This window comes from Perca fluviatilis, chromosome 4, assembly GCF_010015445.1.
Source record: "Perca fluviatilis chromosome 4, GENO_Pfluv_1.0, whole genome shotgun sequence".
Lineage (NCBI taxonomy): Eukaryota > Metazoa > Chordata > Actinopteri > Perciformes > Percidae > Perca > Perca fluviatilis.
This window is the reverse complement of record NC_053115.1, coordinates 5,437,541-5,464,779: the sequence shown is the minus strand read 5'-3', so window position 1 is coordinate 5,464,779 and position 27,239 is coordinate 5,437,541. Positions and strand designations below refer to the sequence as shown.

The following is a 27,239-nucleotide window of genomic DNA, read 5'->3' as shown; positions in this document are numbered from 1 at the left end:
TCTCAGATTCTTAACGAACTGAAGTAAAAGTACGAATATGACAATATAAAAATACTCGATGTAGCGCCATGGGTGTGTGTATGTGCGTGAATGTTTATCTGATGAACAGGTGGTATCTTGTACAGCAGCATCGGCCACAGTGTATAAATGTGTGTGAATGGTGAATGGTTCCTGTAAACTATAGTTAAAGTGCTTTGAGTAGTTGGTAAACTAGAAAAGCGCTATATAAATGCAGTCCATTTACATTTTAACGTACCCAAAGAAACAAAGCAAAAGTACTCATACAGAAAAATGTCCCCTGTGACTGATTTCATATTATATTAGTTGTTAAAGAGGATGTTCTGTAAATACAAATGGAGCAATGTTTATAGGCACATCACTATGGATGCAAAGCTATTATAAATCATAATTTGATGAAAAATAGTGCCTAATACACCCCTACCTGATGACACTGATGAAGCTAAGAGTGAATAATTGTCCCCCTGTATAAACTTGGAGTCATTATGCGGTGTTACATTTTAATTGAACGTCCTGTAAATAACCACAATATCCTCTGCTTTGATTTGTTTCTATGGCTTTCTGCTGTGCTGGGCATTGTGGGATCTGTCTTCATGGAGGTGTAAATACATTACATTAGAAAGAGAATAATTTTAATGATAGACACTTTTACATAATGCCTACAAAGTTCCAACAATGATTCTGGCGAGACAGTTGGCAGTTGAAGTGCCTCTTGTGCCTCAATGCCTGTATGTCATGGCCAGACCTGTAGGTGTAGCATTTATTGCCGCAAACCTGAATAACATATATTGCACAACTGTTCCCGTGATTGTGTCCACGCTGTAAATGCTTAGTAAGTGTCTTTCTTTATAATGGCACTCATCGGGTTGATAATATGGTGCTGATTGTGTCTTCTCAGAGCCTCCAGAGTGGGTGATTGAGCCGGAGAGTCAGCTCAGTATGATCGGCTCAGAGGTGCTCATCAAGTGCTCCGCCAGTGGGACTCCTCAGCCGACTATAACATGGAGGGTGAACGGTGAACTTCTGCAGGGTCAGTCCCACGACAGTCTCACTTTAGACTCACTTCACTATTTAAAACCTTTCTACTGAGCGCTAGTCCTGATGACTTGGTGATTTAAAATGAACAAATAGGATACATGTTGATGTTCTGTTGCTTTCCTTTTTAATACAACATATAGGGCTGTGTATGGTTAAAAAATATTTGATACCGGTGCCGGTACCAATACCACGATTTTGATACCTAAACGATTAATTTTTTGATACCAATTTTATAAAACAAAAAGAAATTAAAACATTACACATTATGGCACAAGTCTTCTTTTTTTCCGTCTCTGTGCCTAACGTAGAGTGTTCCCTGTGTGTCTCTACGACGTGTAATGTTAGACAACCAATCAGCAGCATTAACAGATCTTGGTAGAAGCATGCTGCATGCTTATTGGCTCCCTGACACTGATGAGATTTACTCCTCAGGTATTAAAATTGGGTATTGAATGACGAGGTATTTTTCGATACTTTAGAGGCAAGTCAGTCGGTACCTAATAAGTATTGAATTTGGTACCCAGCCCTAACAACATACATAACTTAAACTTGGGAGAGAGTGTTTAAAAGTGGGCGGGAGAGATAGCCCTGGCTTGCTGTTAGGCAATATATGGATATTATATCGAGATCGTGGTATGACACTAGATATCGTCTTACATTTTGGATATCGTGTTATGAGACAAGTGTTGTCTTTTCTTGGTTTTGAAGGCTACATTACAGTAAAGTGAAATTATTTTCTGAACTTACCAGACTGTTCTAGCTGTTCTATTATTTGCCTTTACCCACTTAGTTATAATATCTACTGATTATTATTCATCAAAAATCTCATTGTGTAAATATATTGTGAAAGCACCAATAGTCAACTCTACAATATCGCTGCAATAGATATCGAGGTATTTGGTCAAAAATATTTCTTATGTTTGATTTTATCCATATCGCCCAGCTCTACTTGCTGTACTCATGGGTAAAATTCTGACTTCAACTTTGAGACTGTTTTGCAGGAATTAAAGCTGACATTTTGAGTGCAGTCTGCAGGGTCAGCCCCACGACAGTCTCACTTTAGACTCAATTCACTATTTAAAGTGCCCATATTATGAAAAAATCACGTATTCTGGGATTTGGGGTGTTATTTTGTGTCTCTGGTGCTTCCACACACATACAAACTTTGAAAAAAAATCCATCCATGCTGTTTTGAGTGAGATACGGTTTCTGAATGTGTCCTGCCTTCAGTCTCCGGGTGAGCTGGTCAAAATCGGCTAACCGCAACCGTTAGCTTGTAGCGTTAGCGTTAGCATGCTACCTCGTTCTCAATAGCAAAGCACTGCTACAACACACACAAGTTCACCATAATCTACAAAAGAACTACTTACATGTGCGCCCTCATTTACAAGTCTCCCAGCTAATTTTGCCTTGTAACTGACTGAAGTTGGAGAAACAGGCTCTCTTTTACGGTCTATGGACCTAGCTAGCTGACATGATCTACATCTGAGCTACTGAGCATGTGCGAGTGCAATCAAAGATAGTACAGAAGAAGAAGATGAAAAGAGGTCTCACTCTGTAGCTAAAACAGAAACCAGGTGAAAAGAGGATCTGCAGCAGTGAGAGAGAGCTGTGCAGTACAACAAAAAATATGGTGTTTTTTTTAAATTAAACCATGTAAACCTATTCCGGTACAACCTTAAAATACAGTTATGAACCTGAAAATGAGCATAATATGGGCGCTTTAAAACCTTTATACTGAGCGCTAAGCTTGAAGACTAAATGTTGAAGTTCTGTCGCTTTCCTTTTTGAATACAACATAATTACATAGCGTATAACATAGGCGAGAGTAGGCGGGAGAGACAGAGATTGCCCTGGCTTGTTTTATTTGGGGGGGGATTCTGACCATGAAATGGGGATGATCTAAAACTCTTGTATTTCCTGAATGTGTCCTTGATTCTTTACAGGGGCCCCTGCAGCAAACAGGAAGGTGTTTGATGACACCATAGCTTTACGTAACGCCAAAGCATCTGACAGTGCAGTCTATCAGTGTGAGGCCTCCAACAAACATGGAACCCTTCTGTCAAATGCAAACATCATGATCATGAGTAAGTACTGTATTCTGTGAGTCATCATCATTTCATTTTGTCACCATCATGTTTTTATCAAGTACATAGAAATAACGCTCTAAAGAATCTGTCCAAACAACATTTGTTTCACAGTGTTTGTGAGTAAGTGTAAGACTTTGCAGTGAGTCACTGGGAGACTGCTGACTGATGTGTCAAGCTAGAGAGCTGGCGCTGATGTTGGCATATGCCCGTAAAGCAGTGTGGAGCCCAGGGAAAGAGGGCTGTCTACAAGCTGTACTCCTTCATTCAGGCTAGCGGTCCTCCCTGTGGAGCAACAAGCCGAGTTCCCTGCCATTTATATGCTAACAAGTTCCCTCTCAATTCCATACTGACTTCAGGGCCATAAGATAAACATGTGCTGCTTTACAAGTGCAGATAAAAAACAGAATGTTGCTTTCTGTTTCTCTGCACAAACGTGGGGAGTTTGTTCTCGGTGACACAGGAGTTAATAAAACTGGACAGTCGCTGAATGCTAAGTCCCGGCGGCTGCCTTTGTAAACAATTAGCAGAGACAGACCATTTTAATGGGAGGCTTTGGCTACAACTGATAAGGTGCACACGCTTGGCTCACTCATTATTCTATTGTTTTCTTCTTAGATTTCATTTTCACATTTACGCATTTCTGACAACCTGACAGCTGAGTCATTTTTTGACACTAAGGAGCCTACAATTAACGCACAGGGAAGGCAACTGTCTTAAACCACGATTATCTGCCTCAATTCCTTCCTGTTTTTTCTGGTTTTAAGGCTGCTAAATTGCAAACCTGATCTCTTTTAGTGTTGTTTTTTTTTGTTGCCTAAAAGTCCTGAATAGTACAGTAGTTAAGGGCTACACCTAGGTTCCTCCATGGCTTTTCTAACAACGTTAGATTGCTGATTAGATTCTGCTGCATGGTCTTTACAGATCTGTCCCCCATAATATTGACCAAGGAGGGGGAGGATTACTCTGCTGTGGAGGGGAAGGGAGTGATGATGCACTGCAACGTCTTCAGCTCTCCTCCTTCTACCATCACTTGGTAAGTGTGCAGTTTTTTTCCCTGTCTCCCATACACCAGCAGGGTGCAGTAGGTCTCAACTATTTGAAGCATATAGTCCCTCTGAATCCAGCGTGTTTCTTTACTGGTGACCTGCAGTTTCTTTGAAAGGTGCCACAGTAACCCTGTCACTCAACACTAATGTTCTATTTAGCAACTTTAATTTCTTCTTTTGCTGCCACAGAGTAGGGAGTATCCAGAGAGACTGCTGCTCTGTTCATATTTAATTTGGTCTGAGAGTACTTTGAGACTTTAATGGGTGTTTTTTTTACGAATGTTTTCCAGGAGCAAAGACGACTCCTCTGACTCCGTGGAGGGACCGAGGCTTACCATTCACGAAAATGGGTCGCTGGAGATCTACAGCGTGGAGAAAGGCGACACGGGACAGTACACATGTTTAGCTAAAAACACGGAGGGATCGTCTGCCATCGACGCCATGCTCTATGTGAAAGGTAAACAGTTTCACCTGTAAAAGTGCTTGCAGTGGCTCACAGTCCTTGAAATGTAACTAATACTGTTGTGCCTGTGGAAGATCCCACTAGAATAGTCGTGGCCCAGGAGGACCTGCAGATCCTAATAGGTACCACGGCCCAGCTCTCATGCCTCGCAGAGTACGACAAGTCCTTTAGCAATGACTTTGAGCTCCTGTGGGAAAAAGATGACATGAAGATAGCCCTCAACAACACTGAGAATTCAAGGTAGGATACAGAATACTTTTTTACAGCGTGGCAGACTTAATGCCAGCTGGAAAGCCATTTTACCTTTCAGTTCTGTCAATCAATACTGTGTCTCCATATTTCTGTCGGCAGATACTTTGTGGAGGATGGTATTCTTCAGATTATCAATGTAAGCCACAGGGACCAGGGTGTGTACACATGTGTGGCAAGAACTCCAGTGGACCGAGACACAGCCTCAGCACTGCTCATGGTGTTAGGTGAGCTAACGTACGAACAGTATGACTGCTCCGGGCCAAAGGATCAGAGATCCGTGGAGCTGCATTTATGTACGACACACAAAGAGATCAATATGTCAGGAAGCCAAAGCAGAGCATGAACATGCAGACCGTGGCTTTATTAGTGCAGTGCTGTGTCTGACAATCACCCTTTCGAGATACATTTGACATCTAAAAGTCTAAAAGATACAGCGGCAGCCCTATGCAGCGATGCAGCCCGTTCCACATCCTCTGGCTCTCGAGGCGATTTGATTGAACATTTGTTCCCATGGCCTTTTTTTGCTGCAGAGATTGATGTGTCTGTGATTTTCCAAAGCCATGTTGTTGTGATGGTTTTCAGACGTCCCTGATGCACCCGAGCCCTTGTTACTGTCTGAACACAAGAGCAAAAGTGTGAAACTGAAATGGATCCCTGGGGACGATCACAACAGCTCCACCACAGGTAAAAGGAGCATCTGTGTGTGCAGGTGTCAGTACATACCAAATCAGTGCTTCTAGGAGTGAATGCTATTAATCTGACATACATATTTTTGGGCATTATTCTGCACGTAAATAGATTTGTTTGATACCGTCTTGTACAACACGAGTCTATTATTGATTCATCCAAGCATGAATTATGATTAGTTTCCCTTTGGGATATACAAGCCCAGAGCAGGGTTTGGGGAGTTTTCTGCACAGCTGGTGGTTAGATAAGCAATCCTTTGGCAAGAACTATAGCAGTGAGGGACCGCTCTGATTGTCTTTCTGCCTGTCAACAGAGTTTATTATCGAGTATGAGGAAAGCCAGTGGGAGCCGGGAAACTGGAAGGAGCTGCTCCGAGTACCTGGGAACCACAACTCGGCCGTGCTCAAACTCCACGGCCACGTCGACTATCGCTTCCGCGTGTCTGGTTTAAACGCTGTAGGGAGGAGTCTTCCCAGCAAGCCCACAGAAAGATACAAAACCCCCCCGGCAGGTCCGAGGCTTCCTCCTTTCATTGTTTGTCATAGTTTTTGATAAGGTCCTCCAGGCCACTTGACAAACTACTCTGTGAACACTTTAAACACTCACGTGCTACATAATTGATTCCACTCTTGTTGAAAATCTGTTCTCTTGTGTGCCTATTTTACCGGAGATTTCATCCACTAACAATAGCGACGAAATCTATATTCTTTCTTTTTCTCCAGCTCCTGACAAGAACCCTGAAAATATCAAAATCGAAGGTCATTTGCCACATGAAATGGATATCAACTGGGAGGTAAGACATAGAGTTTGGCATTTTATTATCTTCTTACTGCACATTCTGTAATGTCAGCTCCCTTTATACAGTGAATCATTCACATTTGCTACAGTTTTTGGAAGTCAAAGAACAGAGATGAAGTTTTATCAGTGTTTCATAGGCAATTACCAATAGTAATTTAATTTAATAGAAATGGCCCACTTTTGATATTTCATTCTGTGGTTCAGATCTTTAGAAAAGCCATTTTCTGGGATCACTCTGAATGTGTTTCCTTTGAAAGCTGCTCCTTTTCTTTGATAAGAAAGAGAAAGGAGCTATGAAAATGATTTTTTCTTTTAACCCAGTACAGTACAGTAATGTATTCAGCTTTATTGTAAAAAGATAAATCTCTCCTTCACTTATTATCTGGTTGCCCTGTCATGGTAACGTAGTCCCTGGATCCTGGATTCATGAGCTCCCCCACTGTTAATGATTTGCTTTTGCGGATAATGGTGTCTCATTCTATTTCTCACAGTCTGACTTCTGTGAGGAGGTAAATCTTTTCATCTATGATGTCTTAGCAAGCTCTATTTTAAAGCTAGACCAGGTCAGTTGTTCCATTGTTTTTTTAGATGGCGGGATAAAAAAAGTGTTCCAAGCAGAGTTCACTGGGCTAGCTTGTCATTTTAATCCCACAGAGGTAGTGACATTGAGCGGTGAAATACAAGAAGCGTCTTATGCAACTGTGAAAGTGCCTATGAAACCATTCACACCATTGTTCCTCCCTTTTTATTTTGGCCTTATTTTCCATCCATTATTCAGCCCTTGTTACCCATTGAGCACAATGGTCCCGGTTTGGAGTATAAGGTGAGTTACAGGAGACAGGACGTGGAGGAGGACTGGAAGGAACACTTGGTGAAGAGACACTCGTTTGTGGTGAAGAACACTCCCACCTTTGTGCCCTATGATATCAAGATCCAAGCCAGGAACCATCAGGGCTGGGGACCCGAGCCCAAGATTGTGACCGGGTACTCAGGAGAGGACTGTGAGTTGTAAACATTATTGACCTCATGTGATGTTATCTAAAGCTACGACTATGAGTAATGTGACAGTGGTCATTGTGGTGTAGTGACGAACCCGCAAAAGGCCAACAAGCCCCTAAATCTGGTGGCCAAAGTACATTGGTGGCCCAGATGTGAACTTATAAAAACAATACAGAAAAGGCAATTTAATGCAACTTAACACAGCCTTCCTTAACTATGACACTTCAATAAATGACATTCTCAGAATGAAAATATTAAATTATTTATTTAAATTGAAAATTCAAGTTCTGTGTACACATATATATTCTCTCACAGTCTCCAAGTTCACAGTCTTTTCAGCTTTCAGTTATCCAGCTTGTTGTCACGTTCCTCAACCCCCAAACAACTATAATATAAGTTAACATTGCTTTGAGAAATGTAACATTGTTCTTTAGGAAGTTAATTTAAAAATAATTGACAAAGATGCACTCAAAGCTGCACTCAAAGATGCACTTAAAGATGCCCGTAAACCCGAAACAGAAGCATTATATTTTCTTATATAAATTTCTGCTCATAAATGAAATTAAAATAATAAAGTTTTCTGAAGACCTTTGGATATTTGTATCACTTTGTTATGTGTCTGGAGTTCTGACTTAAACTTGAAGTTCAGACCTTCTAATCACCCCTTGCTGCCATTTGGAGCTACCAAAGATCAAAGTAGCCAGTGTAGCTTTAGGATATATATGATTTTATAGAGAAAGATTGAAGAAGATGGTTTAATTGAAATCCTTGTCTGCTTAATTCGGGTGAACTTTGGAAAATGATTTGTTTTCAAGTTTTAATATTCCGTTGAAAAGTTTTAGACTTGGTGAGTTTGATTTGGACTTTAAGTTTCACAGTTGTGTACTGTAGCAGTTCCAGTTTCTCAAGAGAATAACAGCCTGTACAGAAGTTTTCTGTATTTCCTGTGTTTAGCTTTCTTCTGGACTTGCCCCCAGGAAGTATCCTCAGGTCATTACTCTCCTCCTTGTTGTGTCCTCACTCGAATGTGGTGTTATTAAGTGCAGTAGTTACACCCTGTAGCTCAATAGTTTTTATCATTTGCATTAGCTTGTGTGAGTGTAGGTATTGAAGAATCCATTGATTTGAATCCCTAATGTTGTAGGCGCTCCTGTAAATAGGTGATCAGCAAGTGAAGCTAGTTGTATAGTAATAGTAATGGAATCATTTGAGTTGTTTTCAGCATAACTCAAACTAGTTTATCATTGTTGTATGACTTTCCTCACGGCTCTGTTTTTCCTGGACTAACTTTCAGCTTTACTGCAGATTGTAACGTGTGTTTGCCTCCGCAGTTCCCTCTGCTGCACCTGAGAATGTAGCTGTGGAGGTGAACAGCTCCGTGGTCAAGGTCAGCTGGACGCGTGTACACAAGGACAAGTTACATGGACATCTGGGAGGCTACAGGGTAATACCTCAAAAACAGACCTTTTGCTTTTAGACACAGCTTAAAAGGAAAGACCCTGACCTTGATCCAAACATTTGCTTCTCTCACCCCACTCTGTCTCCTTTACTTAGCCAGCTCACTGTTTTTCTGTACAGACCACCAGAAAAACAAAACAAAAAAAAACAGAATAACTAAAGCCCTATTTGCACGGGACTAATATTACCTGGGGACTTCTGTAATTAGTAATATTCGCGGAGGTCGTCTGCGATCTTAATCCCGTGCAAATCTGCCATGTCTGTTATTTGTCATGTAAAAATTTCATCACAAATTAACGACCTTATTTTGCCAAGCACAGAGGTTGTGTGATCATTTTAGTCCCGTGCCAATCGGTGTCTCTGTGATTTGCAGTCGTATTGGCTGCGTTGGCAGTTAGAAAGGAAAGTTTAGACAGAGCATAGACATCATATGTGGGGGATAATGTCAGTAAATTCGAGTAAATTATAGACCTTGTATAACCAGTGTGAATAAGCCGCCACAGCCGCCGGAGGTGGTGGGAGTGTCATCATTCTAAATCACATGAATTCCCCTCGGCTAGTCACGTGCAAATAGGGCTTAATTCAGCATTCTCTCACACATATACATGTGTGCTGTACACAGTTTGAAGCTTTGCTGCCACTACTGAGCATATTAGCACCTTTTACAGACAAAGTCGCAAAGTGCTTCCCATGATATAAAATGTTAAAATACAGTAAGACCCAAACAGTAAATGAGCAAGCAAAAAAGAAATAAAATACCAATGGAAATAAAAGCTTAAAACACTTAAAAACTCAAAGTTATAAACACGAGACAAAAGCGAGTTTTAACAAGTGACGAGCGGCTCTGTGTGTCTCTTTCCTAATGCAGATAAACTGGTGGCGTCTGCGCAGTCTGGCGGCCTCAAAAAAAAGCCACGAAGACAAACATACGCTAACATTGCCCGGGGACCAGAACCACGCCACGGTACCAGGACTAACGCCCTTCTCTGAGTACAGCCTCATCGTCATGACCTTCAACGGGCGGGGCAACGGCCCCGGCAGCAATCAACTCAACTTCAAAACCCCGGAGGGAGGTAGGATTGTGGAAAAACAGCATGGAGCGTATTGATTCACAACTACTGAAGGGAAAGTCTAATAATAACCAAAGAAAACTGGGTTGCAGGAGTTGACTGCTTACTGTGTGTATTACCTTTTTTCACCCCACAGTCCCTGAGAAAAATCCTGTTTTCAGGGTCACAGACGTACAGAAGCACACTGTCTCTCTGGTCTGGGCCCCGCCATTGGAGCCTAATGGGATTCTCACCGGGTACCTCCTCGAGTATCAGCTCAGTACGTATTCCTACGCCTCCTGCTTAACTAACTCAGATATTATGGTGATGCCCCTGTGTTGCCACTAGGATGTATTGCTTTTTTCACTTTTTACAACTTGTTTATTTACCAGTTGTTTAAAAAAAGAAGTACAATCATGAAATACATTCTACTATGATTATATTATAAAAAAAAGTCATGGTACTTTGAAAATACAGCTTAGATTTGTTCACATTGACAACAATATCAGAGCATGCCAAACCCATCTTTGTGAGCCGTGTGTCTGAAAACACCCTCAGACGCCAAAGGGTTAATAGTGTTTACATCCCTGTGTTTCTTGTCAGCTTGTACCCTCTTAAAAAAGAAAGTGATTATATACAAAAACACACAGGCCATATGTTTCCATTTGGAAACAGTATATCAGAGACCTTAACAGCCTCACTCTTTTTAAACACACAGCCTCTACCTCTATATCGTATTGATACAGACAAGAATTTACACTCCAGGAGTATGTTGGTTAAAGAAAGGAGGAGGATCTTGGTGATTGTCTAACCCATGATCCTCAGCCAGGGAAGGAAAATCATTGTGCTGCTCTAATAGGGCTCGGGGTCACGGGGAGATCAGAGTGTCTGTATAGGAGACATGTCAGGGTGATGTCTGCTGGCCTGTGTGTCACCATCATGGATCAGCTAGTGCTGACCAAGGCCACTGTGTCACAGTCTGTTAAGGTCTAGCTTTACTGACCCCATCCTGTCCTCAGGGGACATCTTCACCATAGCTCACAGTCCCGGGGGATACCGTCACTGAACGCATCCCATGTGTGCACACACTTTTGCTGTCCTTAAACAAAAGTCATACAAAGCCAATGACTAACTTCCAACAACGTCTTAGGGACGCATTTCCCCGCTAATTGAGTTTGATTTGGCGGCTGCACAAGCGGGCCAAGTGTCATACAGTATTTCAGGAGAGGACGTTGTCATTGTACCACAGCAATAAAGCTGATAGGCTCTTTGAAGTGTGACTCTTTTTTTTTTTTTAAGTCCCCTTGAGGGAAGTCATGTGCGAAATGTTGAGGATAATGTGGCCAGCTGTCAGTGTATCATCAGCGACACAAAGGGAATCTCAAGCTGCAGCGCAGCTGTTTTAGGGCTACGCCCCATCTTCACCGCAGCCTGTAATAGCTTCACGTCTCACAGGTTTCACAGGAAGGCCTGTTTGAATGTCGTTTAACACGCTGAGCATTCAGGAATAACAGGGCGTTTAAACGGTTAAACTAACCTGCTTTGAAGTGGCACATTTTCTGTGTGAAACCTTTTGATCATTGAATCAAGTTGTCACCAAAGATGATCAGTGAGTGTATCAGTACACTGGCCTGCTAATAAATATGGAGGAATACGTCCAGGAGATGGGAATATGATGCAGGTTATTTTTTTCTCTCTACAAATACCTGTCGGGGTCACGGCAGCTCCGTGGTTACACAGCAAGTTTCTGTGTGGAGTTTGCATTTCTCCTTGTGTTCACGTGGGTTTTCTCCAGGTGGTCCAGTTTCCTCCCACCGCCCAAAACATGTATGTTAGGTCAGTGTCCCCTGACCAAAAGGCACTTGCAAAAAGACTGGAGTTGGTCCCCGACCACCAACAGCTGCCCACTGCTCCCATGTGGGCCTGTAAAATGGGTTAAATGCAGATGATAAATTGAATTTCTCCGGGAATGACAATAGGGCACCTTAAACTTTGTAGAACGCTTCCGGGATTGCTCCGTTGCCGCCGTATATCCCTCTTTTCGGCCGGATGTCCGTTACCTTCCGCTTTCTTTGTGTTGTAATTTTGTGTTGTAACTCTGGTGGATTTATGAGGACTGTGGTGAACTGCTCCTCAGATCTCTGCAGGGTAAATCCAGACAGCTAGCTAGACTATCTGTCCAATCTGAGTTTTCTGTTGCACGACTAAACGTACACATGTTCCACCAAAACAAGTTCCTTCCAGAGGCTCTTTTGCAGGAGCACCAGGGCACTTTTGTCTTCCATCCAGGAATGCTGTGTGGACTAGCCAGACCCTCCTTCGCAGCGCTGTGGAGGAAGGTCTGGCAATGCGAGACTAACTTTGTAATAATAGCTGTTCACTAAACTTATTGAGATTTTTTTGTCAGTATTCTTTCCTAAATCGCTAAATAAATTCCTTAATTTAAAGGCTAAATGTATCCCCTCAGCACTGAGTGGGTGGCATGGTCACACTGCGTTCAAGAGATCAGAAAGCACACTAAAGCCTTGGACAGAGCAAGCCAGTGCAGACTAAACAACTACTAGCCTGCCTCTCAGGAATCAAGTCACACCACTTGACAAGGCTAAGATAAGTGTGTCACAAAGGTGAAGACGAGGGCTCACACTCGATCCATTCTGTCATTTCATTTGTTCAGAGCAGTTGGCTGCATTACTTACTAGTTTACACTTACACTGCAAATGTAGTCTAAAATCAAACACTGAGGAATTTATGTAAGAACTCTTCCACTTTATTTGCAGTTGTATATTTGTGCAGATTGCACATTTTTTTACATTTTCTATATTAGAGGTACTGTAGAGCAATGTTATCAGGACTGGAGCGAGTGAAGTTTGCTCTCCACTGATCTATACCAGTGGGAGTAAAAATTACCTTGGCTTCAATTCATTCTGTTTTTATTCCCATTTGAGCTCAGAACTAACTGTCGGGTCATTCTCAGATTTCAGTGTTAGTAAGTCTTAGGCTGTTTCACACTACACAAGGTCAACCATTTTTGGCCAAGTAGGGCTAAAGGATATTTGGAAATGTTGTCTGAAAGCAGTGGAGGAGCCAAAGTCCGCAGCCTTCAGCCAGTTCACTCTATAAGATCATGTGCACCAACTGTCAGGCCTGAGTGTGATAACTGACAAAGTATCCATCCATAGGGTAGAAATGTAATGTGTGTGGCCTCTTCTCTGCAACAGCCAGGATTGCATAATTTACCAAAAATGGACCGTTTTTGTCCCTATAAAACAAAACAACAACAACATCAAAAGCGTGATGTCTAATAACAGTGGGTGGTGACCAGGCAAAAAGAGACAGACTAACACATTCTTGTCATTGTTTCTGTCGCCTCCTACCAGAGAGACGTAGCACCTCTTTCACAGCAAAGGTCACCTGAACACCTGCTGTGTTTGTTTTTGCTACAAAGAACATAAATGCCACCTCCCTACCTACTGTGCTGCTTTACGTAGTGAAAAATGAGATCCAATCACAATTTAGAGAAAGACAACACTGATACATTCTAGTGAATGTGCAGGACACAATCTGTTTGTTAAATGCAAAAAAAAAAAAACTTTGTAAAGGGGTATTAAACCAAACAAGCATATGACAAGTTGTCATGTTGTGGCTAAAGCCAACAAAAGAAGATGCGCAAGCCAAAATGACAAGTGACATTTGCTTTTTTTGGCATCGCTGAAATGTCTTGCGATTGTCACTTGGAAGTCATTTGAAATGCTAGAGTTGTGTGTTTCAAAACAGAGTGCTGAAAGTAAAATCAACTCAATGTGTGGCAACATACAGGAATCACACAGTCACTATATATATATATATATATATATATATATTTATATATATATATATATATATATATATATATTTATGTTATTGTGGTTGGGTCACCAGTGGTTATTAGTAAATGGACTGTAAAATAAAGCAGGCAGTTGTTCACCCCATTGTCGTGTGAGGAAATCTCCTTATTACAATGCCAGTAGACAATCTGCAGCGTGTAAAATCTTTACTCCTTTTTTTAAAAATGTATTTACAAGCTAGTTACAGGCTGTGGGCTAGGGTAAGAGCTAATATGTGCTCCTTTTTTAGTGACAGTACAATACCATCAGGACAAATAATTGAAACTGAGCAAGAAGGCTTCCTTATTACAGTGGAAGAACTTGTTATACAGACTGTAAAACGTCCCTCCTTAATTAAGGAAGGACCGAGAATTTAGTTTGCAAATAAGCTAGGTAACGTCGCGTTTTGAATTTGTTACCCCTCTTACTCCCAGTTGCCAGTATGATACCCCTTATATAAGGAATATGTACACTATTTGCAGGCCTTAATCAAAAGCATTAACCCCTTTTATTGTCGTTGCCATTTTCCCATCTAGTCAACGACACAGAAGAAATGGGGCCACTGCAGACAGTAGACATCAGCAACCCCGACACCACCAAGTGGAAGCTGCGCGACTTGGAGCCTGTGAGCAAATACAAATTTTACCTGCGCTCCTGCACCACGGTGGGCTGCGGGCCCGTTGTCAGCGAGGAGTGCACCACTACTCTAGAAACAAGTGAGTGATGGCGGTTCCAGAAAGCAATTGACTAGGTGGTCTATGTGTGGATAATCTCACGGGTGTGGGTGAGACAATGAGAACACAGACGAGCTTTGAGGTGCAGAATTGGCTGGGCAGCATCCAGGCTAAGTGAAGTAGGTGACAAAGCCATTTCACTATTTCAAAAATGGCATTGAACTACCAGAATATGATCTATGCCTGGGCAGCCAAGCTTTTTATATCTCCATGTAAGTAATTTTTGTGGATAAACAATTTCACATGGGTGTAGTGGAGGTATTCATTTGTCACTGTCATGAGAGAGCAAGTGCTTATTGATTGGACGGAGAGCACGAGCTATGAAACAATCAGCTAAGAAAGAAAATTGCTTTGAGCAGGAGGGAAACTGAAGGTTTTGATACTGAATTGTGTAATCATGAAAGAGTTGGTGGGTAAGTAATCATAATGAGACGGCTGGTAGGATGTAATCTATTCTTTTCAATTACATATCATTTTTTGAGGACTGCACGCCATACCTCAGCTGGCTCAAACTGGAGTCAAGCTTTTGTGAGATTGCAGGCAGTGGTATGAACGACTGGACGGGAAATGAAACAGGAAACTGTACTTTCACCTGAGTGTCAGTTAAATCGCCTGCAACAACAGATACTGTCAGCATAAATAATTCGGTGGGGCTTTAAATACAAACGCATGCCAAAGAAATTTAGTATGTCATTCAAGTTGTGTTATGCAAAAACACAATGAAATGCACTGCAGAATATGCGAGTGATTACTTACTGTTTACTGGAAGAGTCCTTACAATTTACAGAAAGAAACTTGATTGGCTCTTAGAAGTTGTTTACTTACAAGCTGAAAAGTCAGCAAAATTATTACAGGGAGAAGGACACATTTTTTATGTATTGAATTTTACGGAGCTGTATGTGGGAGACTCTTAAGATTGTAGCATGAAAGGTATTTGTGCCAGCTGTACTATCACTATGTGTTTAAATGTCAGTAATGTTTCTGTTAATTGTCGTCTGCCTGCTTTCTCTCACGCCATTAAAACGTGCATTGCTTTGAGCATTCCCTTTGATCATACAGTGTGCACTGTGTGAATGTGTCGTCTGTGAACGTCTGCTTAGCATTGCTTGTCCCTGTTGTCTTTTTATTTTATTTTCTTGTCTTTTTTTTTTTCCTTTCGCAGCTTCCACTTTGACTTCCACCCTTGGCCTCAGTATGTAGATCTGCGTTCATGTAGATACTGTGGCATGTCATACACATACAATCTCAAACTGCTCTGAAATGCTGCTGTTACAGGAATGATATGTTTCTAAATGTCTCTGTTTCTGTATGTTAATATGACTTATAGTTTATATATGTTTTATAGTCATGATTATTGTTTTAGGTAGCGGGTGCATGCTTTAGATTTAGACATTTTAGACAGATGTGAATGCTACAGGCCTGAATGAAATCATCAGGTTTTGAGTCTCAAAATGGCCGACACATTTTATTTTTCCCGCACAAAATTAAAAAGCTCCATACACTCGGCTCCTTTGCAGATAATTGACCTTGTCTGCTGTTAGCCCTTGCCATCAGCAGAGAGCACCGCGATGCCTCTTTTCATTAGAAAATTGTCAACTTCTTCTTAGATAAAGTTTGTGGCTTCCTCTCTAATAGCAATGGTAATGAGTAACCTAATTAGAAATTCATATTAATCTTGGCTCATTAGCAACTGTAAACGAATATTGACTTTTATCCTAGCAACAGCAGACAACATGTCTAACTCAAGCTGAGGAATTAAATGATGCTTCAAGAGCCAAACCCATGAAGAGCATCCGACATCCAACCTTCTTCCTATTAATGATGTGCAAACAGAAAATGTGAAATGTATATTTTCGACTCTAGATGTTTCACAGTAGACCTGACTAGCTACTAATTTAGCTGAAAATAGCATGCGTGCTAACAGTAAAATGTAGCGCCCCGAGCTCTATCCCAATTGATAACCACAAGGTCTGTCTTTCTTTTCAGGCAAGTCAGCTTCCCCCTCACCTCCAAGCACTCCAAAGTCCCCAGTGACCAAACCCACTCGTTCCACCATAGGTAGAGCTGCTGCACATTCTGACACAACAAGCATCAATCTGCAGAGAAAAACAGAAGCAGTGAAATAAATGGGGGAAAAAAGGGAAACCAAATACGGTTTGTTGTTTGAAGATTTTGCAGTAGGTGATGTGATGACCCCTGGACTCATTTGTTTGGCTGTTGGCTCAAAGTAAATTGAAACAAAAATGCAACATACCTCCATATGATGTAGGCTAATTAGCAATTTCAGCTTCTTTTTTTTAATATACTTTATTTTTATTATATAAGAACGTAGAACAAAAGAGGGATAGGACATGACAATAAGTAGGTGCAAATATGAATATAAGACGAGCATGGGAGTAGACAATGCATACAGGTTCATCTTGACATACAGCAATAGAGTAGAGTAGAATTAATCATCTTTGTAGCAATCCCATTTTTCCCAGTATTCCTCTCCTTTTCTCCTTTTGAAGACGCAGCATAAAAGTCAATTTCTCCATACTGCGGATAGAGTTTATGTTTATTAAGAGTCTCATAGTGGGAAGCCAGCATTTGGTAATAGTTTTTTTGCTTGCAACCATGAAAATCTTGGTAACACTTTACTTGAAGGTATCGACATAATCGTGACATGACACTGTCATAACTATGACATCACACTGTCATGAATGTGTCATAAACGTTATAAACAAGTCATAAACGTGTATGACTTCTGTCATTAAGTGTCATTCGGTTTTTGTCATGACAAGATGACATTGTTTGGGTTGTCTTGATTATGACAACTTGACATTAATCAAAGTGACATTACCAGAAGTTGTCTTGGTCATGACGAGTTGACATTAAATTAGTTTGGGATGTCATCCTGGTTAATGTCAAGTTGTCATGACAAAGACATCCCAAACTAATTTAATGTCAAGTTGTCATGACCAAGACAACTTCTGGTAATGTCACTTTGATTAATGTCAACCCAAGACAACCCAATCAATGTCAACTTGTCATGACAAAAACCGAATGACACTTAATGACAGAAGTCATAAACGTTTATGACTTGTTTATAACGATTATGACACGTTCATGACCGTGTCATGTCATAGTTATGACCAGGGCAAGAAATTAACACCCGCCCACCCGCCAAATCGTGACATGACACGGTCATAACTTATGACCGTGTCATGTCACGATTATGTCGACACCATCAAGTAAAGTGTTACCAAAATCTTCAGGAGGTATGTGTCTCCTTTACTGACTTCCTTCAGGCAGTTTTCCAAGATATAAAATGGCAAAAGAGAAGTCAAATGTTATCAGATTCTTTTAACAGTTGGTGTTGTTTCCAGTTAAAACAAGCATTAAGATGTAAAGTAACAGCTCCGTTTTACTGTTGGTTATAAAACAAGTGCATACTGATGAATAAGCTGTTTTTAATTTCTCTGCTGCACCATGGGGAAATCTAAGATACTAGATCTATATCCCGACCCGACAGTGAAGCTGTAGAGTGCAGTCACTAGAAGGGGACAAATGTGTCTAATTGTCAGTGATTGATTTGTTGGGCCTCGGTTCCCCCTCTACACATCAGTGTATTGACCCAACAGTCACCTGGCATTTCCATGTAATATTCAACTGGGTAAACAGCAACACCGCTTAGGGACGCAAAGTTGTTCAGGGCAGCATCTGAGCTGAGAGAAAAATAGTGAGGATGAATGTCCTCCCGGGCCATGCCGGAGAGGTGTGAGCTCATACTGGGAGGGTGATATTTACAGGACACTGAGATAAGTGGATAAGTGGAAGCTGTTAAAGGCTCCTGTACTAGAATATTTTCTGGCCTCTCCTCGTACAAAAAGCCTCCAGACTTTGAAGAGGCATCTTCCGGGGCATCAGCTCCCTGCTGGGTGAGCAGCTGCTTTCTGCTGCATTCAATAGCGAACTGAGGAGTCCGGTGACAAAACACGGAAACCAGCCTTGGGCTATTTTTAGTTTAGGGGCCTATGTGAGTCGAAGTCGTCGCTCGGTTCCAATGATTGGAATTACCATAGTTGCAGACTAATCCATCAACATTAGTCAGAGAGTGTCATTCGCAGTGGTTGGGATGGACAGCGCAGACGCAGGTGTTGTGTGCCGAATTATCACCTGAGCAAATAATGCACCTGAGCTGGAGACACAGCAGAAGATTTGCATGTTTGCCGTGGGGAAATGAAGTGGATTGTGCTTTGTTGACTGGCTTCGACAGCTGCTATCAAAGCATGCTTTTCCCATACTAATGACGCCCATCATTCACTACATTATTAGATTGTTTGTCTTCCCAGTTGGGTATCAAAAGGCTACGTTACATGGTATGTCTGAGGCAGAACCAGCTTAGAACAGCTAGAATTTGCTCTTGCTTTCAGGACAATTGACATAAACTATAATTGTTTTTAGTAATTCAGTAATCAGTCATTTATCATATATACAGTACATATCAATGCCAAAAGCTTCTTTGGTTCCAGCTTTTCAAATGTGAAGATGTATTGCTTTTGTTTAATTGATATCATTGTAAATGAAATTGATTTGGGTTTTGCGCCGAGTTGGCAGCATGACCCCTGGCTCGGCATTTTTCACTATTTTCTGACATTTCAAAGACTAAATGATTAATCAATGAATAAAACAATAATCAGGAGATTAGTAGATAATGAAAATAATCATTAGCAGTAGCGCTACTAAACGTCCTTAAATTTGACTGCTTTTAGGCAAAAAATATTAAACCCGACGGAATATAATAAAGGTATTTGGTGTTATTCCGATCACCATGCAGGGAGATGAACCTTACAGGAAATATAAATGAACAGTCAGTTTAATGGGGAAAAAAAATATATCTTACTTTTTCTGTCCAATGAAAAAAAATGTAGGTGTAATTCAACCTCAGTGCTGTATTTCTAAAATCCTAGCTATGGCCAAGTATAACCGACACTTTCTGAAGTAGTGTGGACCAGTGTGGCTGTGTAAAATGTATTTCTGTGATATGAAATGGACGTAAAATAAGAACAATATTGAACATTTGAAATCATCACGTAGTTTTGATGGCAAATCTCCTTTAAGATCTTTGTAGATCTCCATTTATCTTCATTTCCATATCCACATTACGCTTGTCATGTTTGTTATTGAGGGAGCCAATGTCCCCCTCTGTCACACATAATTGATAGCTTGCTTCTTTAATAGAAGGTGAAGAGCAGCATCCTTCATCGCATAATGACAACACTCCTAACCCCTCCATGGCTTTGATCTGCTTTGTCCTTTACTAACCATTCTTTGCCATTTCTCTTCTTTCTCATCTTCTCTCACTTCTCCTTCAGTCCCGGCCCTGTCGAATTTTAGCTCAGCTGTTAGTGACAGCTTTGCAAATATCAGCTGGATTTCTGGAGGAGAGAACACAGAGTTTTTTATTGCATATATGAACAACCGTAAGCTCATATTACTCTTTTTCTCTGTGAGTTTCTGGACATTGTTAGAGTGATTTTTAGCGAAACAGCGAATAACTTTAGATGTGTTGTGTCTGAAGTGGTCCTTTCGTGTCTTTTCATTCATATCTTCACTAGCTTCCATAGTTGTGTGTTTTCATTAGTACTAACCCATCCTGATCATTCATCCTCTGCACAGGTGAGGGTCTCTGGAAGATATCAGAGGCCTTAAACACCTCTAAGACTTTCCACATCATTGATGGGCTCGACCCCGGGACGGAGTACACTGTGCGCCTTATCCCTAACAGCTGGGTTGATAATTCTAGTATATTTGAAGATGTTATCACGACCGAGTTTACAGGTGAGGAGGGAAACCAAAATAACACAAAAAAAAGAAAAGGAAGAAAAAGCAGGCAAATCTAATTTGACCTCTTATTGAACAGAGTGCAGGCGCACCCAGCGCGTCCTTGAGCAGTGACTCAAGCTGCAGCGCGTGTGGTCCCTTCGCGGTGTCACTAGGATTTAATTTAGCCGCACGGACTCGCTGAGAAGAATTACATTTGTACAGCGTTCCTTACTTGATTAATTAGACAAGCGGGATTAGCTGTTTAATATTTATATTGGACCGTTTCCATCAGCTTTGCACCCTGCCACCTTCTGCCTTCGCATCAGATAGGCTTTGTCAATGTAAACATTCAATCAAGTGTCCTGATGAAAAGGCCAAGGCATGTCAAAGTCACACGGTATTGTTCTCCTCAGGTCTGGCCAGCATCCATGGAGGAATATCCACCCAGGGCTGGTTTATCGGCCTGATGTGTGCCATCGCTCTCCTCACACTCATTCTGTTGATCGCCTGCTTTGTCAACAGAAACAAAGGAGGGAAGTATTCCGGTAGGTGCTCACTTACAAGCACACACACATCACCTTGCTTGAATAGTAATTGCTGCTTGGAGCATCATTACATTTCCATTTGGCGCTTTGTTGCTATGAAAGAAATTATCAATCACACTGGAAGCCATTACAGGAATATGTAAACTGATGTTGTTTTTTCTTTACTTGCAGCCACACAATTATTTCAATGCAAATTTATACATGAAATAGGCTTGTGTATTGATAGGAAAATGAGCATTTCTACTGCATGTCCAGCATTTGAATTTGACATTATTTAGACACGCAGCTTTTTTTTTCTCCAGCAACAATCTAAACAAAGTGCAGCCCACAGCGAGACAAAAATGCAAATGCTGCACATGGGGTGGCTGAGTGCGGAATGATGACATAAGCTCTGTGGTCTCTCAATGTTATTCCTCCTATTGGGGACATGAGAGCTCTTATCTGCTTTATTATTCACAGCTAATGGCCATCAGGTTGTCGTCTGGGCAGCGATCGCTTCACTCGTCAGCAGAAAAAAGAGCGAGACGCAGCTCTGTCCTTTGTTTTCTCATTAAGTTCTCATTATCACCCGGCCGTAGCTCCAACAGCCTTTTCTTTCATTTGCCCGAGCCGTGTCTTTTTTCTGTTACATCACATATAGAACCATACTTTTGAATGTGTGCTGTGTCATGAATAGACATTTCTATAAAAAAAAGGATTTATATAAATACTATACATATTTTATAGACAGAGACAGAGCTTGATGTTTATCTAAAATTAGATTTATATTTACAGAAAATGGGACTGATTGAAACTGCAATACTTTCTAAAGCTTGCGCTGATCTTTGATTAAGTAAAGGGAATCGGGGACTGAGACTTTAACTTAGTCAAACAACAGAACAGTCAGGGGACACAGGGATCTTCATTGGCAGCCGTCTCTTGAGGAAATCACTGAAATCTTTTCATTTTGTGAGCAGTAAAAGAAAAAGAGGACCTTCACCCAGACGTGGAGTCCCAGGGCATGAATGACGACACATTTTGTGAATACAGGTAAGCGTACCCCTCCGAGCACTATTTCACCACCTCACTGCAATTCACGTGCAACATTGTATGACATTCCCTTCTGCCGTCCTCTTCTCTCCGTAATTCTCTCTGCATTTCTCCTCTCGCTGAAAAAACCACCCAGCATGCACGAGGTTCACATGGAGCCTCACGCTTCTCCTGTTCAAGACATTTGATGGCCAGAGTAACTGGAAAGTATGTGATAAACAGCAGTAGCATCCCTGGGCTGTTTACACATCAGTGTTGTCCGAGTGGTAGCATCCCTTTATAGGACATTGTGATCTTAGATACGGTGTGTGTTGCTGTTTGTGATAGACATTGCATCGTAAAGGGAGCCGCCGCGCCGCTCAGATGTTGCCATTTTCTGTCCAGAAGGAGCTAAACGCAGGCTGCCCGGCACACAGCAAGACGCTAAAACCAATCAGTGTAATTGAAAGCAGCTCATCTCCAGGGCAGTAATATCTGGGCACGTTTCATTAATTCTTTAGCGGTCCAATTCATAACACTATACCGCAGTATGAGTCCCAGGCTAATTCTCCAATCAGTGGGATCTGCACAGCACAGCAAACGCTGATGTGATGAAGTCAAAAGAGCCTCAGTGTGACAGGATGTATACTTCAAGTTGACTCCAGGAGCTATTCATCAATCTATCGCTAAGTTTGTGTGTAAAGTCCCTCCTAAATTATTTTAACCACTGGCTAGTTTCAAACTAATGATTCACTGTTGTGAAAAACATTTAGGAAAATACGCTCATTTGCTTTTTTGACAAGAGTTAGATGAGAAAATCCATATCACTCTCATGTCTATAAATATGGAGCAATCTCCAGCAGCCAGTTAGCTTAGAAAAGCAGAGAAAAAAAGCAAAAACTGCTTCTTGGCTTGAGACTTGAATTCCTGCTGGTTGCCTGGCAACCTCACGATGACCACAAGGCTACAGAAAGTTACTGCTCCCAGCTAAGAAATACTCCGGCACATAACCACCTGTTTAAACCATAAATTATTATTTTTACACTTGGGCTTTTGAATGGACTTAAAAAAGCTAGATATAATGTGTTCATTTAGAGGTGCTGGTAGGTGGACTTTGGTGGGCTAGCTGTTTCCCGTCTTTATGCTAAACTAAGTTAACCGGCTGCTGATGGGAGCTTCATATTTACAGTACAGACGTATCCATCTTCTAATCTAACTCTGAACTAGAAAACCAATTCAAGTGGTTTCCCGAAAATGCCAAAAACTAGTTTACACATTGGTTGATGTATCTCAATGGGAATTGAACCCAGATCTCCCACACCAAAGGTATGTGTCATGTCCACTGCCCCTTCACCACAATCTCATATAGACTTGGATATTCTGTTTGCTTTATGAATGTAGTTATGACTTTGTTTTATTTATATACTGTATGCATACATAGTGCATGTGTTTGTGTCAGAATTAGTAGTATCGTAACATACTACTAATTCCAAAACAAACCCATTGCTCTATTCAAAAACTGCTAATTTTAAAGCTATCGTGCGTAGTTTCTGTCGCCCCCATGAGGAATTCTAAGTAATGACAACAAAACTGTTGGCGCGTCCACGTCATACAAGCCTACCGTGACCGCGCACCGCCCGCGGGAGAGTGACCGGACGCCACAATCTTCTGAGCACAGCCATACTGAGAAACACAGAGAGAGTTGTGTGGAGCTGATAGTCTTAATTAGCTTTGTAGCAACTCATTTGGCGAAGGCTTGAATGTAACGGACGTTCATTAATATCAAAAAGTTACGCACTAAAGCTTTAAGCTTAAAACATTTTTGTTATGGCAAGTAAAGGATGATAAAGCTGGCGACCATAAGCAAAGTAATCTTACTTCCCAACTAAAACACAAGTAAGATTACAAAATGACAGAATGTGGACGTGCCCTAGTTCAGGCAAAGAATAAAGTCAATACAGGCACACGTTTAGTAGTCCGGCAATTAAGATGCATTTCAAATGTGCAGCTACAAAGATCAACCCTCCCCTCCTCCCCCTCAATATCTCATTTATCTTCCAGTCATCACTTTGTCAAATGCATTGATGCACGTACAGCGTAATGATTAATATTGTCTCAACATGTGCATCTGTGTGATTATTTCCCATTGGTCAACCACATGTAAATGCTTATGTCAGTCACAGAGGCTCAACGTAGAGGCAGTGATAGCTTGAGCCTGCACCCCCACACCCCCCCCCCCACCCCCGTCTTCTCCAATAAGCCATAGAGTGAAGCCATGGGTGAAATGAGGTGATTCTAAATCCGCCGCGCCTCTCTTGCAGTGACAACGACGAGAAGCCACTGAAGGGCAGCCAACACTCGCTGAGCAGAGAGATCAAAGCCGGGGACAGCGGGGACAGCCTGGTGGACTACGGGGACGAGGACGTTCAGTTCAACGAGGACGGCTCCTTTATCGGCGAGTACGCCGGGCGAAAGGAGAAGAGGGTGTCCGCTGAGATCAAAGCCACTATTCAGACCCCGGCGTGAGGAGCCGAAACCGCCATCCATCTTCGCCTAGACAACGTTTTCATTAAAACCTGCTGGGAGGAACAAATGAAAGAGGAAACAGACATTATCCATACCGAGCACAAGTTTTGTGTCAAATGTAATGCGTCATTTCCAACTGCACACTGCCACCCTCATATTATAAAGCTCTGTTTTGTCGGGTTGCAACAGAATGACCATTACTAAATACTGTGTATATATAGTGTATATTGTATGTGCGGAGTGTCTTTTTTTTTTAAATAATTATTACACAAACAATTTAGAGGGCTTGAATTTTCTTTTTTTTTATCTCCAGTACTTCAACTGCAGTACTGTTTGTACAAATGTCAGGAAAATGCCACTCTCCATTATACATCATTATATGCAGCTTTGCCTGTGATATCATCTTGTAGCAGACCACAGATAAGTGGGAAAATCAAGTTGATATTGTTTTTTTTTTAATTGGAGCAAATATTACTGACCTGTTATATTTGAAATTGATTCATTAAATGTGAGTATAAAAGAGTGTAAAGGTTGTTTATTAACTTATTTTCTTCCAGTGGTTTTATACCTGACAAAATAACAAGAAAATTGACATATCATAAGAAGTGATTGTTGAGTAATGAATCTCCCTGTGATGTTAGAAGAAAAGAAAACGTAGCTCTTATGTCTTTTTTGTTGCATTCAGATGCGTTGGACAGGAGAAGTTACAGACCTCGGTCTGTGCTGTTACAGCCCCGTGCTAATAATGGAATGGAAAATATGGAAGCAGTCCCTAGGTCAAGCTCCAAAAATGCAAACCGGTCCTCCAAACCAAACAACAATACAGGTTGTTTATTTCTACCGTCTGATACGACCCACAGGAGCGTTTTAATAAACCGAGAGGTAGCAGGAAAACCCACACACGGGAGCATTTTCCATCTTTATATCTAAACAAGGGGTTGATGCATAGTCTGTGTAAGTGAAGCCAAAACATCTTGATTCCCCCCCCCCACCCCATAAAGGTCATAAATCCCGCCCACTCCATGTTAGCGGATGGGATATGGGCCAAGGAAAGTACACGTCAAACGTCAAATACATTTCTCCCAAAGATGGGTTCTGTCATTTTAGGTAGTTCTTATCGCGCTGATGTTTGTTCAAGTGGTCCTCTTTCTGATCAGTTTGGTTTTTATTAGTCATTTGTTGCTTTGCAAACGGGGTGAAACGTCATGATTGTGATTTATTCGTGATTGGTCGGGCGGGTGTAAGGGCAGGACTTCGGTACCGCGGCTCCACCGCCTGATCACTACTGCGCAGAGTCTTACAAAATGGCAGCGTTCCGTATCCGGGATATTTTGGCTTCACTTTTGTACAGTGGGAGGAAGTGGAGACTTTAATATACAGTCTAAGATCTAAACCAGAGAACGTTACCGACACGCGCCATTAATGTTGTGAAACGGACGCAGTATGGCGAGGTTTACGCACAAAAACTGCTTAGTTATGTTTAGAAAAAGATTGCGGTTTGGGTTAAAATCATGTTACGTTACTTCACTTACGCATGTGACGCAGAACACAACTCACAGCTTCCTCTATGTGGAATTTCTTATACTTCATCACCTTACTTCCTGTCATAATTACTACGGCCACTTTAGGGCACCTCAACTATAAACGTAAATATGAGTCGTAATCGATAATTGGCAGTCTCAAAGTCCAAGATTAGATAACCCCAGTGACTTCATTATGACATCATCAGTTCTTTTTTGCTTCACAGAGCATCTCCAGAGCCACTGAACATTATACAACTGTGTTTGTAGATTGAGTAGTGCTCTCAATAATCCGTAAACCGATTTTCATGTATGAACTGGTGGACTGCCCCTTTAAAGAAGCAAGTGCACAGTACCTGTAATGGATTATAGACGTTGTTTGTAATCAGAATACTGTAATCTGGTTGCATGATTTTTGACATCTTCCTACCCTGCTAAGATACAATAGACGGTAGTCACTGCTACATCAGTCTTAACAAGTCTTACTCTGTTACTTTCAATATACTGCCGTTCAAAATCATTATGTTGGTCAGAATTAACATTAGCACCACGATCAGAAAAATTGCAATGTTTTGTAAAAATTCTGCCATTGCATGTTAAGAATGTTAATTGGTGTTTTTTGATGTCATTAAATTGCTTTACTTTCTTAAATCCTGGTAATGGTCTGACTGCCTGTTTGGTCACAGCCATCACTAATGAAAGATGATTAATGTTCTTGATAACTAGACTACTGTTTGTATGCCCCCCATACATGAATACATGACTGAATAAACCTCTGCCTTTACCTCCAGTCAGCAGTAAAATATGACTTGAGAGAAGGGCGGTACCTGGTGAAACGTCCTCATTCCCTCTGAATAAAATAGAAGATGTGTGACAAATTGTTCCCATTTGTAGTATGACTTTAACAAATGTCGCACCAGGGTCAAGTCTCTGTCTGAGTTGAGCCTCTTGTTTGATTACTTTGGCTGCGGGAGAGAGTCATGAGAAATCAAAGGAGTGGGCTCAGACAGGCACTGGATCATGGAGCGAGAGCTATAATCATGTCTGATGGTTGATAGTAGGGAGTGGAGAGTGTCACTGTGAGGGCTCTCACTGTGTGGGTCACATCTGCCTCAGGTACTCTGTCATCACTCAGCCAGGTTTGCCTTAGCTGCGGCAGTTAGAGGCTTCAGCTTTCACATATACAACCTTCAGGTGTTGATAACGGACCCTCTGGTTGCCATTCGGAGCATCCTCGGCTCTTTGGCAACAATGCAGACAGCTGGGCGTCTACCCAGGCCATCAGCTTTGCGGGGAAGCTATTAACACAGCTTAATTCCGCAACAAACAATTACTGC

General features: G+C 41.5%; 1 protein-coding gene across 18 annotated transcripts in view; it reads left to right on the top strand.

Annotated features, from left to right (window-relative positions):
• chl1b (cell adhesion molecule L1-like b) overlaps positions 1 to 26,558 on the top strand; it is a 71,365-nt gene extending 44,807 nt beyond the window's left edge. For 5 of the 18 annotated variants that reach the window (XM_039798016.1, XM_039798017.1, XM_039798013.1 and 2 more), the window contains 22 exons: positions 917 to 1,048; positions 3,003 to 3,143; positions 4,068 to 4,179; positions 4,483 to 4,649; positions 4,730 to 4,895; positions 5,007 to 5,131; positions 5,490 to 5,591; positions 5,908 to 6,105; positions 6,317 to 6,387; positions 7,171 to 7,393; positions 8,346 to 8,381; positions 8,723 to 8,835; positions 9,718 to 9,922; positions 10,056 to 10,178; positions 14,298 to 14,477; positions 15,658 to 15,687; positions 16,482 to 16,553; positions 19,853 to 19,960; positions 20,157 to 20,318; positions 20,717 to 20,848; positions 21,805 to 21,877; positions 24,178 to 26,558. In XM_039798016.1, the coding sequence (XP_039653950.1) occupies positions 917 to 1,048; positions 3,003 to 3,143; positions 4,068 to 4,179; positions 4,483 to 4,649; positions 4,730 to 4,895; positions 5,007 to 5,131; positions 5,490 to 5,591; positions 5,908 to 6,105; positions 6,317 to 6,387; positions 7,171 to 7,393; positions 8,346 to 8,381; positions 8,723 to 8,835; positions 9,718 to 9,922; positions 10,056 to 10,178; positions 14,298 to 14,477; positions 15,658 to 15,687; positions 16,482 to 16,553; positions 19,853 to 19,960; positions 20,157 to 20,318; positions 20,717 to 20,848; positions 21,805 to 21,877; positions 24,178 to 24,382 (2,876 nt within the window). In that variant the 3' untranslated portion in view covers positions 24,383 to 26,558. Of the gene's footprint in view, positions 1 to 916; positions 1,049 to 3,002; positions 3,144 to 4,067; positions 4,180 to 4,482; positions 4,650 to 4,729; positions 4,896 to 5,006; positions 5,132 to 5,489; positions 5,592 to 5,907; positions 6,106 to 6,316; positions 6,388 to 7,170; positions 7,394 to 8,345; positions 8,382 to 8,722; positions 8,836 to 9,717; positions 9,923 to 10,055; positions 10,179 to 14,297; positions 14,478 to 15,657; positions 15,688 to 16,481; positions 16,554 to 19,852; positions 19,961 to 20,156; positions 20,319 to 20,716; positions 20,849 to 21,804; positions 21,878 to 22,013; positions 22,085 to 24,177 lie in introns of all 18 variants that reach the window. The other 13 variants (XM_039798024.1, XM_039798021.1, XM_039798022.1 and 10 more) reach the window with 10 other exon arrangements.
• Positions 26,559 to 27,239: the final 681 nt, after the last annotated feature.